General features: G+C 55.3%; 2 protein-coding genes across 2 annotated transcripts; one reads left to right on the forward strand and one right to left on the reverse strand.

Moving 5' to 3' along the window:
• Positions 1–3,938: 3,938 nt before the first annotated feature.
• Positions 3,939–5,127, reverse strand: TRIREDRAFT_103712 (uncharacterized protein; the record flags this gene model as incomplete). The annotated part of the gene is made up of 4 exons (XM_006962294.1): positions 3,939–4,367; positions 4,440–4,627; positions 4,976–5,056; positions 5,121–5,127. 4 exons carry the CDS (start codon positions 5,125–5,127, stop codon positions 3,939–3,941), a joined length of 705 nt encoding a protein of 234 aa, XP_006962356.1.
• Positions 5,128–7,496: 2,369 nt separating this feature from the next.
• On the forward strand, positions 7,497–13,495 carry TRIREDRAFT_55406 (Pleckstrin/G-protein interacting factor; the record flags this gene model as incomplete). Its single annotated transcript, XM_006962087.1, has 4 exons — positions 7,497–8,054; positions 8,135–11,770; positions 11,894–12,748; positions 12,980–13,495. 4 exons carry the CDS (start codon positions 7,497–7,499, stop codon positions 13,493–13,495), a joined length of 5,565 nt encoding a protein of 1,854 aa, XP_006962149.1.
• Between the last annotated feature and the right edge of the window lie 672 nt (positions 13,496–14,167).

Genomic DNA, 14,167 nt, shown 5'->3' on the forward strand with positions numbered 1-14,167 from the left:
CGTTTTGTCTTTGCAAGGACCGAATGACCAGGCCAGCCGCTGGCTGGGTGACCAGTGACCAGGCCCAGGGACGGCGCATCGCTCTTGTTCGGGCCATGTCCACAGCAACGCGGATCTTGCGAGGGGCCAGAGCTTTTTGGTGCTGGAAATCCAGGGTCCCCAATGGGTCCCGTACCGTATAAAGAAGCATATCTATACTTTGCGGGAACCAAAAGCTGACCTGCCACTTGAAGTCTCGGGAGCCCTATGAGCTTGCTGGTGTGTGTGCTCCTTGCTCTGCTAGTTCTTGCACGGCAGTCCATTACATTACATACATGGCATGCCAAACTATGCGATTCACTGCATCAGCACCAACAGATGTGCAGAGCAGCGTTTTGAGGGTGATTGGGTGACCTTTACTAAATTGCTGCAGCTCTGCGAGATCGCCTTGGCCTTGACATCATTGTCTTGTCCCGGAATCTGTGCGCCATACATACAACACGTCAGTCTAGACCAACGGGACAGGGGCCAGGCAGCACAACACGACACATCCACCGAGACTGCCGCATGTTTTCACGAAGGAGGAATTCCGTACTTGCGTGTACAGAGAGCGAATCAGAGCAGCCGGGCAGCAATGGGGCCAGACGCCTCGCGATGCCCAATGAGCTGGTGGCGCCTCTTGCTCAACAAAGCCAACGCAATATCTATGCACGCGCCTCATCCGCCGTACGAACCGATTCTCGGCAGTGCCGAGCAACAGACCGTCTTTTTGTCCTTCGCTTTCACATCCAATTAGTACTCCGACAGCAGCTTCATGTGAATCACTAGTGCTGGGTATCACTAGGACGATCCTCCAGCCGATACTGAAGATCGTCTGGGCGCCGTCCGTGGCCTAGAGCCGTCTGGAGCCTCATTTGCTGCGGTCCGAGGTCACGCCTGCAAGAGCAGCTTCTTCTCTCTGTACCGGCCCGGCATGACATTGCAGACGGGCATGTCGCACAGCATGCTGCGGGTATTAATTACTAGTACATACCGTATGTATGTAAAAGTCAGACTGTCGCCTGCTTTAGCGAGACGCAGGCCCCATTTTCGACATTTCAGACATTGAGCACTAACTTGGCTCATCTCCTAGGTAGGAATACCCAGTACTAGTATTAGCTTCTCACGATGTAATTCGCGGCATGGAAACAGGGCGCTGGGTGGCATGGTTCGTGCAGAGAGAAACTCCGTGTTAGTATGTGAGTCTTTTGTTCTTGGAGAAGCAGCGGCACCTTCGCTGCAGCATCGAGAAAGTCTTCCTACTGTACGACTATTACTCGATACCGTGAATTCCGCAATGCTCGACACTCCATCAAGGATCATCCATCACAAGTGTTTGCGCGGGGAGCGATGTGGGTTCCGTTACGGCTATGTGAGACGACGTGTTGAGTTCGAGCGGAGCTGGTTCGAGCCTCGGAGAAGTGCTCCGTCTTGTTAATAACGACTACTACCACAGTATGTACTGGCACTGCTAAAACCGATGGCTATTGCGCCTAGCAATTCTGAGGTACCTTTCAAAGAAGCGCCGATGAGGCAAAATCACACACCGGGCGATATGATTGTGAGATTCCCGAGACCGCGAATGCTCTATGTGGCTAGGGCCCGCGTTGGCTTTCAACCAGGCTTTGCCGAAATTTCGCGAGCTTGACACCCCGGCATCGTCTCCAGGTGTTCCGAGAAGTTGCAGCGGCAGAGTTGCCATTGGAATTCACGCCTTCGGCTCTACTGCTACTACAAGTAGAAAGGACATCGGGACTTGCGATCACAAAATGTCGAGTTGATACTGAGCTCACATTTCGTACAGATGAGGGAGAGCCACCCCCCAGTCTACTTGCAGGTAGTGATGAGCCTCGCCAAGCTCGAGAGTCTGGAACCTGATGCTGCCAAGAGGAAAAGCAAGGGGAGTTCTTGGAAGTACCAGAGCCGGGTCCGCAGCTGCATGAGTGCTCTGTAATCAAGGTTGACGCCGTATTCGTGTCTCCGAGTCACGATGCCCCGTCCATCAACACCCCGTCCAGAACCGCGCAGGCATTATCCTGCATCCAGATTCGAGCATTGAGCCTTGGGGAAGTCGGTTCGCACTCACACGCCGTCGGTTGTTAGCTTGGCAAGCTTGGCTTCTAGACTTACAAGTTGGGAGTGAGGGTGACGTCTGACACAGATCCAACGACAATGGAATCCAAGCTGGGATCGTCCAACTGTCCAAATTTATCATTTCCGGAGCCTTCCGGACAGGTCGTCAAGCCGCCAAAGCACCGTCGTTGGCCCTTGTGCTCCATTTCTCAGAAAAGGATCTTGAAAAGGCAGCAAAATAGCCACGACGAGGAGCCGGGTCCCACCAACCGTTCCAACGCCGCGACTCATTGCCGTCGCCCTCCTCCAATGAGAGGCGCAAAGTTTGTTGCCATTTGCTAATGAGGTATTCTTCTAGAACGATTCGCCGGCATGCCAAACGACACCAGCGCCGGCATAGAACGAGGCCTCTCTAGGGAAGTTTCGAACCGCCTGTCAGCGGGCAGCGTTGTTACGGAACAGGACAGGCTGCTTGGCCAACCAGATCACTTCATGTACGATGATGTACTTGTGCGCACATCGGTTGGCACCTCTGTACAAGAGGCGGCCGCTGTCTGCGCATTCCCTCTACATACTACTACCACTGCATGCGACTTGCGGGTGCGATGGATGAATCCAAGGAATGCAGAAGCGACATATTACTAGTACTGCATGTATGCATCCAGCTGAGACCTACAGGACAACGGCCGGCTTGCAGGAAGACATTTAGCCGAAACAGTGCGTTGAGAGACAATCGTTATCAAGGCTCCTTGTCTTGATGTTGTCTGTCCAGAAGGCTCCTGCATGCGTGTACCTGGGTGTTTCCAGCCTCGCTTACACCGGCCATAACAGCCTTCCTTCAGGGGGGTCTTCAACGGAAGCCAACATGGCGAGCCTCGGCATAATGATGGTAGCAAGGGTCGCCGAATTGGCCACAGGCACCGCCTCCGTACGTATCATCGGGCAGCGGCCAGACCTTCAACCAGTCACTGTCGAGAATCAGTTCAAGAAGAGTTAAAATGTCCGAAGAGTAGTCCGCCTCCGCCACTGTGCTAGATGCCGAGACCAGCCCGGCAGTTACGGAGTAATATTGGCCGGTGCGGCGATTCATGTTTGTTGACATTCGCCGTCGCCTCTTCACCGCGAGTCGTGCAGCGCTCAATCACATGCCGCATAACACATCAACACGGCAATGTTACATACGAGTCAAATTGTCCTACCTGGCTTCTGCCTGGGGGGCGTTTAGGCGAAGACTTTGGGGTAACGTGTCCGTTTGGCTGGTTGCAGCGTGTCGATCACGACGCATCCGGTCCATGGCAACTTGCTTATGATAGCATGTTGAGACAATATCGTGTCTAACAAATGTTCGAGTCGGATCTGCTTGACACCACGATGCAATGTAGCTACCTTATGAGCTGAAAGGCGGTTCTGTTGCCTCCATGCTGCCAGTATCAGCGGACCATCCAGCCGCAACAAAGGGAGCCAGTTGATGAGAACCTTGATGGCCACCGGTCGTTTACTTAGGCAGAACTACACCAAACTTGATATCACCCCTTAACAACCTCACTGCTTCATGTATTCAAGACAGCCTGCGGGAGCACTGCCAGAGTCGCACATCCGAATCAAGACATTGGACGAAAAGAAAATCCCCAGAATGGTTCCAAAACAGTCTATGTATTGCGCGCGATATCTGCTCGCACGCCGCGAGTTGAACCTGTTTCCCAAAGACAAAACACCCATCCGCCCAAAACCCCAGAATGAACGACATATTAGTCCCAGTCGATGCCCGTCACCTTACCGCCCGTCAAAGAAGCAACGCGTCCCTTCGCCACGATCGAGCGCCTTTGTCCAGAGCCCGGAGTGCTGGCTTAGACGGCTGCCTTCGTGCAGCAACTCATTCCAGCACAAAGTGTTGCGCACGGCATCTGGCAGTCGGAGCCACCGTTTGGTGTGTGTATGGACGAGCCTCTGCCTGCAATGGGCGCCACGGCACCTTCTGTCAGCGCCTTGGTGTCATCCGTCGGCGTCACGCCTGCGCTCCCCGTGGTGGCTCCGTCGTCTGAACTCCGAGAAGCCGGTGTATTCTGAAGGGGAGACTGGTTGGGCGCGCGCTGAAGGCGCACTTCAGGCTGCAGCGTCACCGAGTGGATATCGTATGCGTGCAGGCATTGCCTGATGGTCTTGGCCTTTTCGGTGAAGCTGCGGATATCGTCGACAATGACATGGGCGGACGCGACGGTCCTGTCCTCATCGAGTTGCCAGATATGAAGGTCGTGCACAGAGTCGGGGCCGGTGGTCTGTGAAACAATCAGTAATGGGCTTCTTCTTCATCGTCACCGGTAGTCCGGGAGAAGGGAACACTAGCTCACCATCTGGATATCATGCTTCACGTCTTCGGGGTCCAACGCCTTGGGAGCAGTCTGCAGCAGGACAAGGCCACTCTTCCATGAAGCTTTCATGCCGGTGTAAAAGATAATCATTGAGATAAACAAGCTAACAGCAGGATCTGCATAGTATCTCTTTTCTCCGTGGCATCGCCAGATGATGAGGGCCGATGCTATGACGCCAAGGTTACTGATAGCATCTCCAATCAGATGCAGGAGAACGGCAAAAGCTCCATGATTCCTATGTGGAAGGGGTCGTTCGAAAGAGAGGTGCCTATGCTCATGGTGGTTGTCGGAAGCCTAGGCGGTTTGCTTGTTAGACCAGTGTGCCCGTGACGGTTCCGGCCGAGTTCGACGACTCTACTCACCGACGTGACCCCAGCTCGCGGCATTCCATTGCTTGTTCCTGCGGCAGCCTCCAGCTCGTCAAGGGCCTTGTGGTCTCCTTTGGGCTCTGAACGGTCATGTGTCAGCCATGTGCTCGAGGCGTCGTAGGAGGCTGGCTTTGACAGCAAACTTACCATGGATGATGGCGATAGTCAAGAGGTTCAGACCCAGGCCAGCGCACCCCACAATCATCACGATCATGGGATGCTCGACCGCTTTTGATGGATTATGCTGTCAGCTCCGATTGATCGATTTGGCAACTCGGGTATCAGAACTCACCAGTCATATTGACGAACCGTTCGATGGCTTGGATAGAGATGCTGACACTGAGGGCCAAAAGGAAGACACCGTTGAAGAACGAGCCCAAGATGGGCGCACGCGCCCAACCAAAGGTGAAGGCTTTCGGCGGCGTCCTCGAACTTTCAAATAGCTAGGGGGAAACATCAGCTCATGCTGCACTTTGTTTCTGTCAAGGGAAGGGAAACGGACCACGACAGCCTCCAAGGCTACCACAAACCCGATCAAGTCGTTCAACTGGGATGGGTTAGCGACGCCCTCGACCAGCCATTGGGCCTGTCATACATAGTGGAACGCATCGGCAACCAGGACGAGAGACTGAGTGTAGAGTCCGGCTTTGCATGCACGTTAGAACGGCTGGTACTCTGGGACCATGGCGAGCAACGTACCAATAAGCTCGGCCACGAAGAACGAGAAGGATATGGCTATGGTCGCGATGAGCCGCTGTTTGCGACTCAGCCGCATCATCATCTTGCCCCGGGAGTAATAGACGCAAAGTGTATCGTGCAACACTGGAAGAGGGGGGGGGGGGGGGGCGCGGGATTCTGACAACCGAACAAAGGGGCGATTTGGGCCACAGCCAGACTCTGTTGAAGGAAAAGAAGATGAGCCAATGTTTCTCAACCGAACACAAGGTACCGTATGGCTATGAAATAATCGGTGAGAGAATGGTGTCCCCTCAAGAGCCCGATATGCCGGGAAGGGGGCTGTACTAATACTTGAACACCTCTGCGACGGGGCTTGGAATGATGCAAGTAACTTGACTTGAAAACCATCAAGGCCTCAAACCAAAAAAACAACTGCAATGAAGCGCTCAATGGCTCAGGATTTCCCAGTGCCCTGCTTCGTTTGCCGGCGGGCGCTCCGTACGCCGCGCGGGTAGGGTCATTTGCAAACAAGGATTCCACCAGAGCAGAGCATCAGGCCAGCTCCAATGCTACAGCGATTCAGCAAAATTACATTCACTCGGTGCGCTCTATAGGGAACACGGATGGAAGGGCTCCGTTTCTGAAGGGATTGGCTTGGTAGCCTCACGGTATCGCCACTGCTGAGGAGGCCCACGGAAGCAGAGGGCCGGGCTGACGGCGGACCCTTTTCTACGGGAGAGGCGCGAACAGAGGCATTCTTTGACATAGCGATGGAGCCCGGGGAGCAGAACAGATGCTTCCGCGGGCAGTGAATGATTGTGCCGTTGCCAGCTTTTTGGCTTGAGCAAACGTCGTGATGGGCTGCCAAGAGAGCTATGACACGGTTTGATTGTGTGTATTAGAAGAGGAACAGCCTGATGACAGCTTGCGTTGTGGATGGGCCTTGTTTCAGACAACTACCGAGATATGCGTTGAGCAAACTTTGAGCCCTGTGTCACAGAGAGGAGGAGGAGGAAACGGTGTCAGAGCAGGTAGGAGTGTGCAGAGAGGGGTCAATTGAGTGGGAATACACAGGTGACAGCGTCATGTCGATACTGGATCCGATCACTGGTGTTGCTCATGCTTCATCTTGCCATGATTGGGAGGCTGGTTTGACTACCTTGGGAGTATGGTGATGAATCGTGTGCGCAGGCAGATGACAGATGTCTGCAGACGTTTGCTCATACATGAGCATCTACATGTAAGGAGATGCTGCCGGATCCCGGGTCTTGTATTGTTTGCCCGTCCGGCATGTCCTGTGAGACAGACCTGCTTGACTGTATGATTCAGATTTGGAGTTTTGGGAGCAGGCAGCCCTCTAAGGAGAAGTGACGCTGAGGGGGTCATGGCAAGGCAAGGGTACCTATGAGATTCTTGTCCAACATGCCATGGTCTGTGGTCTCTCGTGAGAGACTCCCCCAATTGCATGTCAATATGAGAACAATAAATCAAGACGAGAAGTCAATTGATGAACCTGTTGTCACCTACCACTATAGGTACATGTAGTACGTGGTAGGACTACAGCAAGTTGGAAGTACCTGGCAGTTCTGTCTCATCCGGAGAATTGCAGTCGTGTGAGACAAGAGCCATTAAAGTACAAGGTACCTTTACACGCACCGTCTTTGTTGCAGTCCTAAAGTTGCGGATACAGCATATCTGCATCTCCACCATGTGCATGACAGGACCCCACCAAGACATGTCGCTGACGAATCAAGCAGGCGGTGAGGCTGCTCGTGCTGCCATCAAGCTCCCATTCTGCCGCCATCATTCAGCTTCACTCATCCAACCGCCATCCCAACATCAACCGGCATCAACCACCACCGAACCGTCACGCGAACACGCATCACCAGCCGCAGCTGGCAGACAATTCTCGCCCAACCCCCCCTGAGTCACGGGCGATGCTCCCATAACCGGATCTCTCCCCTATGATACCCGTCCCCGAGCCGATTCCATGTCCCGAAATGTCGGCGCAGCGCCATCGGCTCCGCGGAGGGGACCGCCGCAGCTGTCCCGTCACCTGCGCCAGACGAGCTCAACCGCCTCAGACCGCGCATCGGAGCCGGCGCCGGCATCGCCCAGGAGCGTCTCTACGCATTCGACCGTGAAGAACGTGCGGGACGAGAAGCCGCGCAAGGCTGGGCGGTACTGCACCGTCACCGTGAATGACGGATATGCGCGCGACGAGGTGCTGCTGAACCTGGACCTGCTTGGGGGCGACGTCAAGCCGGGCACCTTGATGTCCATCGCGGTCCTCAAGCCAGAGTTCTTGAAGTCGTCGGGAGGCATCGGCAGCTTGAAGAAGCAGGCGCACGAGGACAATGGCAGCTTGCGATTCCAGAACCTGGCAAGTCCATGCGACCGCAATGACCTGGGTCACCAGTACATTTTTGTCGCAAAGGATATGCCCAAGGAGACCAAGGCGCGGCATCCCGAAGCTGAAGTCCACGTTGTCAAGCACATTGCGGACGTCTTTGGGATGAAGAAGGGATCCATTGTTCTGCTGAGAGCGGTTCGTTTAAACCCCTTACAGATTTGCAAAAGCAAACTCGCTGTGCCAGCCATGGCCGACTGACATACTTTGACCCTTAGGTTGACAACGACCATCCGGTTACCGAAGCCTCGCACGTTGAGCTGATATTCAAAGACCAGTACCTGTCGCGGGCAGACATGTGGAGGGTCGCCGTCGGGGAGCTTACGCAGCGGACGGTGTACAAGGGTCAATCCCTCCTCTTCATGGGCACCATCAAGGCCCATGTCTCGACGGTCTACGTCGACGGGAACGCTGTCCACTCCGCCTTTTTCAGCCGCGAGACGAGGCCCATCTTCCGCAGCGAGTCGGCCAGATACGTCCTGTTCATCCAAATGTCCAAGGAGATGTGGGACTTTGACTCCGAAAGCTCTGGCGAGATCATGTTCAATAAAGTTGTCAACGGGTTTCTGCCAGCCCTATTTAAGCGATGGGCGCTGCTCAAGGTTAAGCACCTGGTCAGCATTGTGCTGTTTGCTCGCGTCGAGTATGACACGGGCTTGACAAACGACCTGGAGGCGAGCGCCCTCCAATCGGACTACTACACCGGCGTGCAGTCCTATGGGAATCGGCGGCCGTACAAGGACTTTTACCGGGTGGTTGTGAGCGAAATGGCGAGCATCGAGTGGACCAGGATTCTGTATCAGCTCAAGAAAGAGCTCAACTACTTCCGAAGAGACATCACGCTGCATCACTTTTCGGCAAACCCTACTACTCAGCCTCTGTCGGGGAATGAGCCCATCAGTCGAATAAGAGCCGAGTCTTCCTTTGCCATCCATGGCAACATCCTCGAGGCCATCAACCTCGCCTGCGCGCAGTTTTCCCACGACTACATCGATCGCGACTTGACCCGGACAGGCATCTCCATCGCCGTCATCAGCCCTGGCGCTGGCATCTTCGAGGTGGATTATGAGACACTGCGAAGAACGACAGAAGCCCTGGTGGGGAATGGCATCGGCATTGACCTCATCTGTATGGCACCGATGCCTCTGCACTCGGTCCCTCTGTTCAGATATCGAAACCCGCGATTCTCGTTAGCGGAAGATCCGTCTCAGGACCGGCATCATTCGCTGTCGAGATCGTTTCACAGCCGTGACAGCACGCCGAACCAACCGACGCCCGTAATCGGAAGCTACCAGTCCACCTCGGGCTCTTACTCGCCGTCCAAAAGCAGGGACATGATGCGCCGCGTCGAACACCTGGATTCACAAAGTAGGCGTGACGAATGGTGCTATGTACTGCCTCAGTGGCTGCACGTTTCCTTCTGGACGGGCACCTCCAACGAAGCGCTCTCGTACGCGGGCGTCGCCCTGTCCGTATCCAACAGGGTTGACCAAGACGACGACGAAGATGACTTTAGGATAAGATGCCGGATGTACGATCTTCAGATGCGGAGCGCACTCGATACGAACGACATTGAAATCACGCCGCTGCACTCAGATCCTCACTATCCCAGCAACATCTTTGAGAACAGCAGTCTCACCAAGCGGCGCCAAGAGGCACTTGGTGATCTCTGGTACAATCCCCCGGCCCGTCTTTCTGATCACTTGATCGAGAGCATCCATGGGTTCCAGAGGTTCGCGCCCGAGAGGCATGCGCGTCCCAGTGAGCGCTCCTCCTGGAAGCAGCTGCAGGAGTTTGATGACTCCAGAATCATTCTGACTTACCGCAAGCGCCCTCAACACTATCACCATGGCTCTGAAGCAGGGCTCAGGTCCGACGACAGCCGTAGGCACCATTTAGAGGACATGAATGTCTTGGGATCTTCACTTCCAGAAAAGAAACTACACACCAATGTTCCTTCGGCGAGGAAGCTCTCAATGAACCAAGCAGAAATCGAGAAGCCCAACATGTTTGTCAAGAAGAGACTGCCAGACCCGCCGCCTTCGAAAGAACCGCCGTCTCCTAACCCGCCGGCACTGCAACCGCCAGCTGTCACCAAGATTGCCTCGGCATCGAAGGCGCCCAAATTCATGAGACAGATCAGCCTTGGGCACCGCGGATTTGGCATAGCAGCCCCCAAGATTGCAGCGGCCGAGGTCAAGGCAGAGACTGTCAACGCGGCTGTGTCGAAGCCAAGCGCGCCGCCACCGTCTACTCCGCGGTCGCGCCCGGCCCTGAGGCCGTCTACGCCTCTGACTACGAGGAGCCAGTCTCCATTCTCAATCAAAAACCTTAGACGGGATGCCGCCGATCCAATCCTTGAGAGAATGTCGTCGACGCCGAGCATCCCTATCCTGGTGAAGAACGGGTCGAATCGTCACGAGATGAACATGTACGATTTGAAAGTAGGGACTCCCGCCCATCACGCTTCTGCATCGCGGACACGCACCGGCAGCTTTGAGGACGACGGCGAGCTGCACCATAATATGCTCCGCACGGAAGATCACAAGGTGGTCCTGAGCAAACTACGAGCCGGCGTGGGCGTGACGCCGGAGCCTGCACCGACGATTTCGCCGACGTCAGCCATCAGCCCCTGGCTGGTGCTGTTGAACCCGTCAGACCCGGACAAGAACCAGATTGACCCGGCCAACCTGTACACGCGCTGGCAGCACATCTTCCCTCGCATATCTGAAATGAAGATACAGAAGTGGAAAGCCCTGTGTTGCCCTGCTGCAGTTCCATTGACGACGGAGTACTTTCCCACTAGGGCGCAGTTTGATACCGAGTATCAGAGGCACCCCTACAGCGTGGATCAGAACGCAGATGATGAATCGTCTGAAGAGCCCAAGTCTCGACAAGAGTTCATCAGCGAGCTCATCAGCCTACGATTCTCACAAGGTTTCCAAGTCGTCGTTGGGCCGGCCGTGGCGAGAGCGTTTGGTCAAAAGGTCATTAAGCTAGGAGACATCTTCTCGCGCGACCAGGTTCTTGAGGATGGGACAAGCATATTCATGTCTGTCGGCAACATCATTCATCAGCTCTCATGCGTCAACGGGACAGAAGTCGACGTCAACATTTACGTCAGAAAGCCCACGGCCGACATGTCTGGGCTGCCGGAAGGGTTCTCTCCCATGTACAGGCCAGCCATCAGAACGCTGTTCGACACAGATTACGAAGCTCGACAAATAGAGCTGCTTTCTATTCCGAGACCCGATCTCAACTGGAACCTGATCGACTCATACGCCGCGGGGCATCACGAAGAGATGATGGAGAGCTTGCGCTTCTGGAGAGCCCGGTTTGTCCTCATCCCGCTGGTGGCCCAGAACCCCTCAGTGCCCAGGACGCAAACCGGCCTGTATCCCGAGGAGATCAGGATAGAGGGCATCAAGCGCCTGGCGCAGCTGTGGCAGAAGAACCGCTACATCCCGCCGTCGGAGCGGCGGTTCCAAACCAAGAGCCGGCTTGATCGGAATCCCTTGGACATCATCTACAAGACGGAAGATCCGTCCGTCGTCATTGCGGCCGAGCTGGAGACACTGCCCCTAACCGAGGGCCTCGAGGGCGGGATGGCTAAGAAGCATCAGCTCGTGACGAGGAAAGAACGGTTTGAAAAATCCAACCTCAACCTTGCTGCCCTGGCAGAAGCCATGCAGCAGCCTGTGGAGCAGGGCGGTGTTCCTCTGCGGAACCGCCGCTGGCATCTCCGGCTGCATTACCACTCCTTTCTCGGGTCCGATATGACGACGTGGCTGCTGGAGAACTTTGACGATCTCGAGACGCGCGAGGACGCAGAGGAGCTTGGCAATGCGCTGATGGTGCCGCCAGAGCCCAAGGGTAAAGAGAAGGACAAGGACAAGGACAAGGAAAAGGACAAAGATGGAACCGACAAGGACAAGGACAGGGACAAGGACAAGGACAAGGACAAGGAAAAAGAAAAGCCTAAGGGGCTCTTCGTGCACGTCGAGAAGCGCCATCGGTTCCGAGACGGCAACTACTTTTACCAGTTCGCCCCTGAGTTTGCGAAATACCAGTCCGGCTGGTTCGGAAGCAAGAAGAGAGAGGGTCCCCTACCCCTAACGCCCATGACGGAGGCGTCAATAAGCTCGGGCAGGACGCGATCGGTCCACGACGACCACTCACCGTCGTCGCTGACCAGCACGCCCACGCTGTCGGCGGCGAATGTGGGCAAGAGCCGGCCCCGTGTCGTCCTCAGCAAGGTCATCAAGTATGACGTGGACCCTAGGAAGAGGTCCTATCGTCCTGAGCGGATCGACCTGCACTACGACCGGCTGCACAACCCGGACAACTGCTACCACGTGAGGATCGACTGGATGAACGCGACGGCCAAGCTCGTAGAAGACGCCGTTGACGTGTGGGAGCGCGAGGCCAGCCAGTACGGCCTCCGTCTGGTGGAGGTGCCCATCAGGGAGGCCAGCAGCATCACGGAAGTGAATCCCTTTAGAAAGGCATATCCCATCAAGCTCGCGGTGCAGCCACCAGACAAGAAGCCCGAGACGTTTTACGATCCAAACTCTTTGGGACCCCAGACGGTGCCGACGAGACACTTTTACCAAAAGGCCATCCTGCGGCACTGCGACTTTGTGCTCGACACCGAGGCGGCGTCCAACTACCCCAGCAACGTGGACATTATCTACTCCTGGGGCCGCCCGGACTACCGATACACCCAGTACATCCACCGCTCGGGCCTGCTGCTCGCCCAGGTGACGGACGAGGGCAGCTTTCTCGTGCTGGCAAACCGGCTGTACGGCAGACGGGCGACCAAGGAGCGAGAGGTGCCCGGCCGAAGCTATACGCCTATGGAGCAGCAGCCGCCGCCGCCTCATCTCATGGCGGACAGGCTCATCGGGCTCGGCCGAGTTCCCTCGTACGACTCGTTCAGCCTCTCCGAGTCAGTCATGGCGGGATCCGCGCTGCAGCACCACATGGGACATTACCAGGGCGGACCGGGAGGCTATCACCATCCCACTGCCTATATCCAGCAGCAGCAGCAGCAGCACGACAAGCACCACCAATACCACCACCACCCGTACCACTACCACCACCAACATCACCACCCGTACCACCACCATCACACCTCGCCCAGCCTCAAGGGCGTCAACAGCGCAGACGACCCCCTGAGCAGCAAACCAGGCCACCCATCCACGTACACCTCCTCCCAAGCGCTCGAGCCGGAAACCATCAAGTCCGAGTTCGAAGCCTTCTGCTCCGACGCCCTCGCCCTCGAGGCCTTCTACAAGGAGACGCTCGAGCGGGGCCAGCACATCCAGGGTACGCCGGCGATGATTGCGTCCACCACGGCGCCGTCCGGCCTGGAGGCGGTCCCCGAGGCGAGCATCCCCTCGCTGGGACTGCCGCCGGGGGTGCTGGCGTCGCTAGATGCCGCGAGCGCGGGGGGTGCGGGCGGGCCGCAGGGGGCGGCGGCGGCGGCGGCGGTGAGGATGGGGAGTCCGATGATGTTTTTGAGAAGGGGGAGCGTGCAGTTTGACGGCTTGGGGTTGGGCTCCGGGGGGAAGAAGTGAGGGCTGCTTTTTTTTTTTTTTTACCCTGCGGGGTGGGGGGGGATTATTCGAGAGGATCTTGAATGTGAGATGGTGATGGGTGGATGGATCATGAGATGCGGCGAATGCCGGGAGTTAATGTAATGAGGCCATGTATAGTATTTTGTTATCAAGCAACTGTGAATTAGCGGAAGTCGAATATCAACGACTAATTAATGTGTTCAAATGGGTATTCTTGATGGGCTGAGATTACGTTCGAAACATTGGTACTTGCATTGAAATTTCATAAAGTGACGCTTAAAGGCTTAGGAGAGAAGGAGAGAAGGAGAGAGGCTATTAGAAGCTCCTGCTCTTCTCAAACTACCTGTTACACTTCATCATAGAGCCAGATACGTACATACGTACCTAGGAAACAGGTATAAAGTAGAATGCCCATGCTATCTTATAACAAAAGACCTCTCAATCTACATACCTACTCACACAGAATGCTCTTTCTTACATAAACAGCTCCTCCATCATCCCATGCAATAAAAAATCTCACACAGATCTGTTTCCATCTCTAATATGCAAAACATTCATGTGTAGTATCTCCATATACTTTTTTTTTCCGTCGAAAATACAAGTATCTAGTACATCAGTTCCACCTCGAAACTCGAAGCAAACCCCCCCTTTCATGAAGAATCGAATCGATAT

This window comes from Trichoderma reesei (assembly GCF_000167675.1).
Source record: "Trichoderma reesei QM6a unplaced genomic scaffold TRIREscaffold_2, whole genome shotgun sequence".
Classification (NCBI taxonomy): Eukaryota; Fungi; Ascomycota; class Sordariomycetes; order Hypocreales; family Hypocreaceae; genus Trichoderma; species Trichoderma reesei.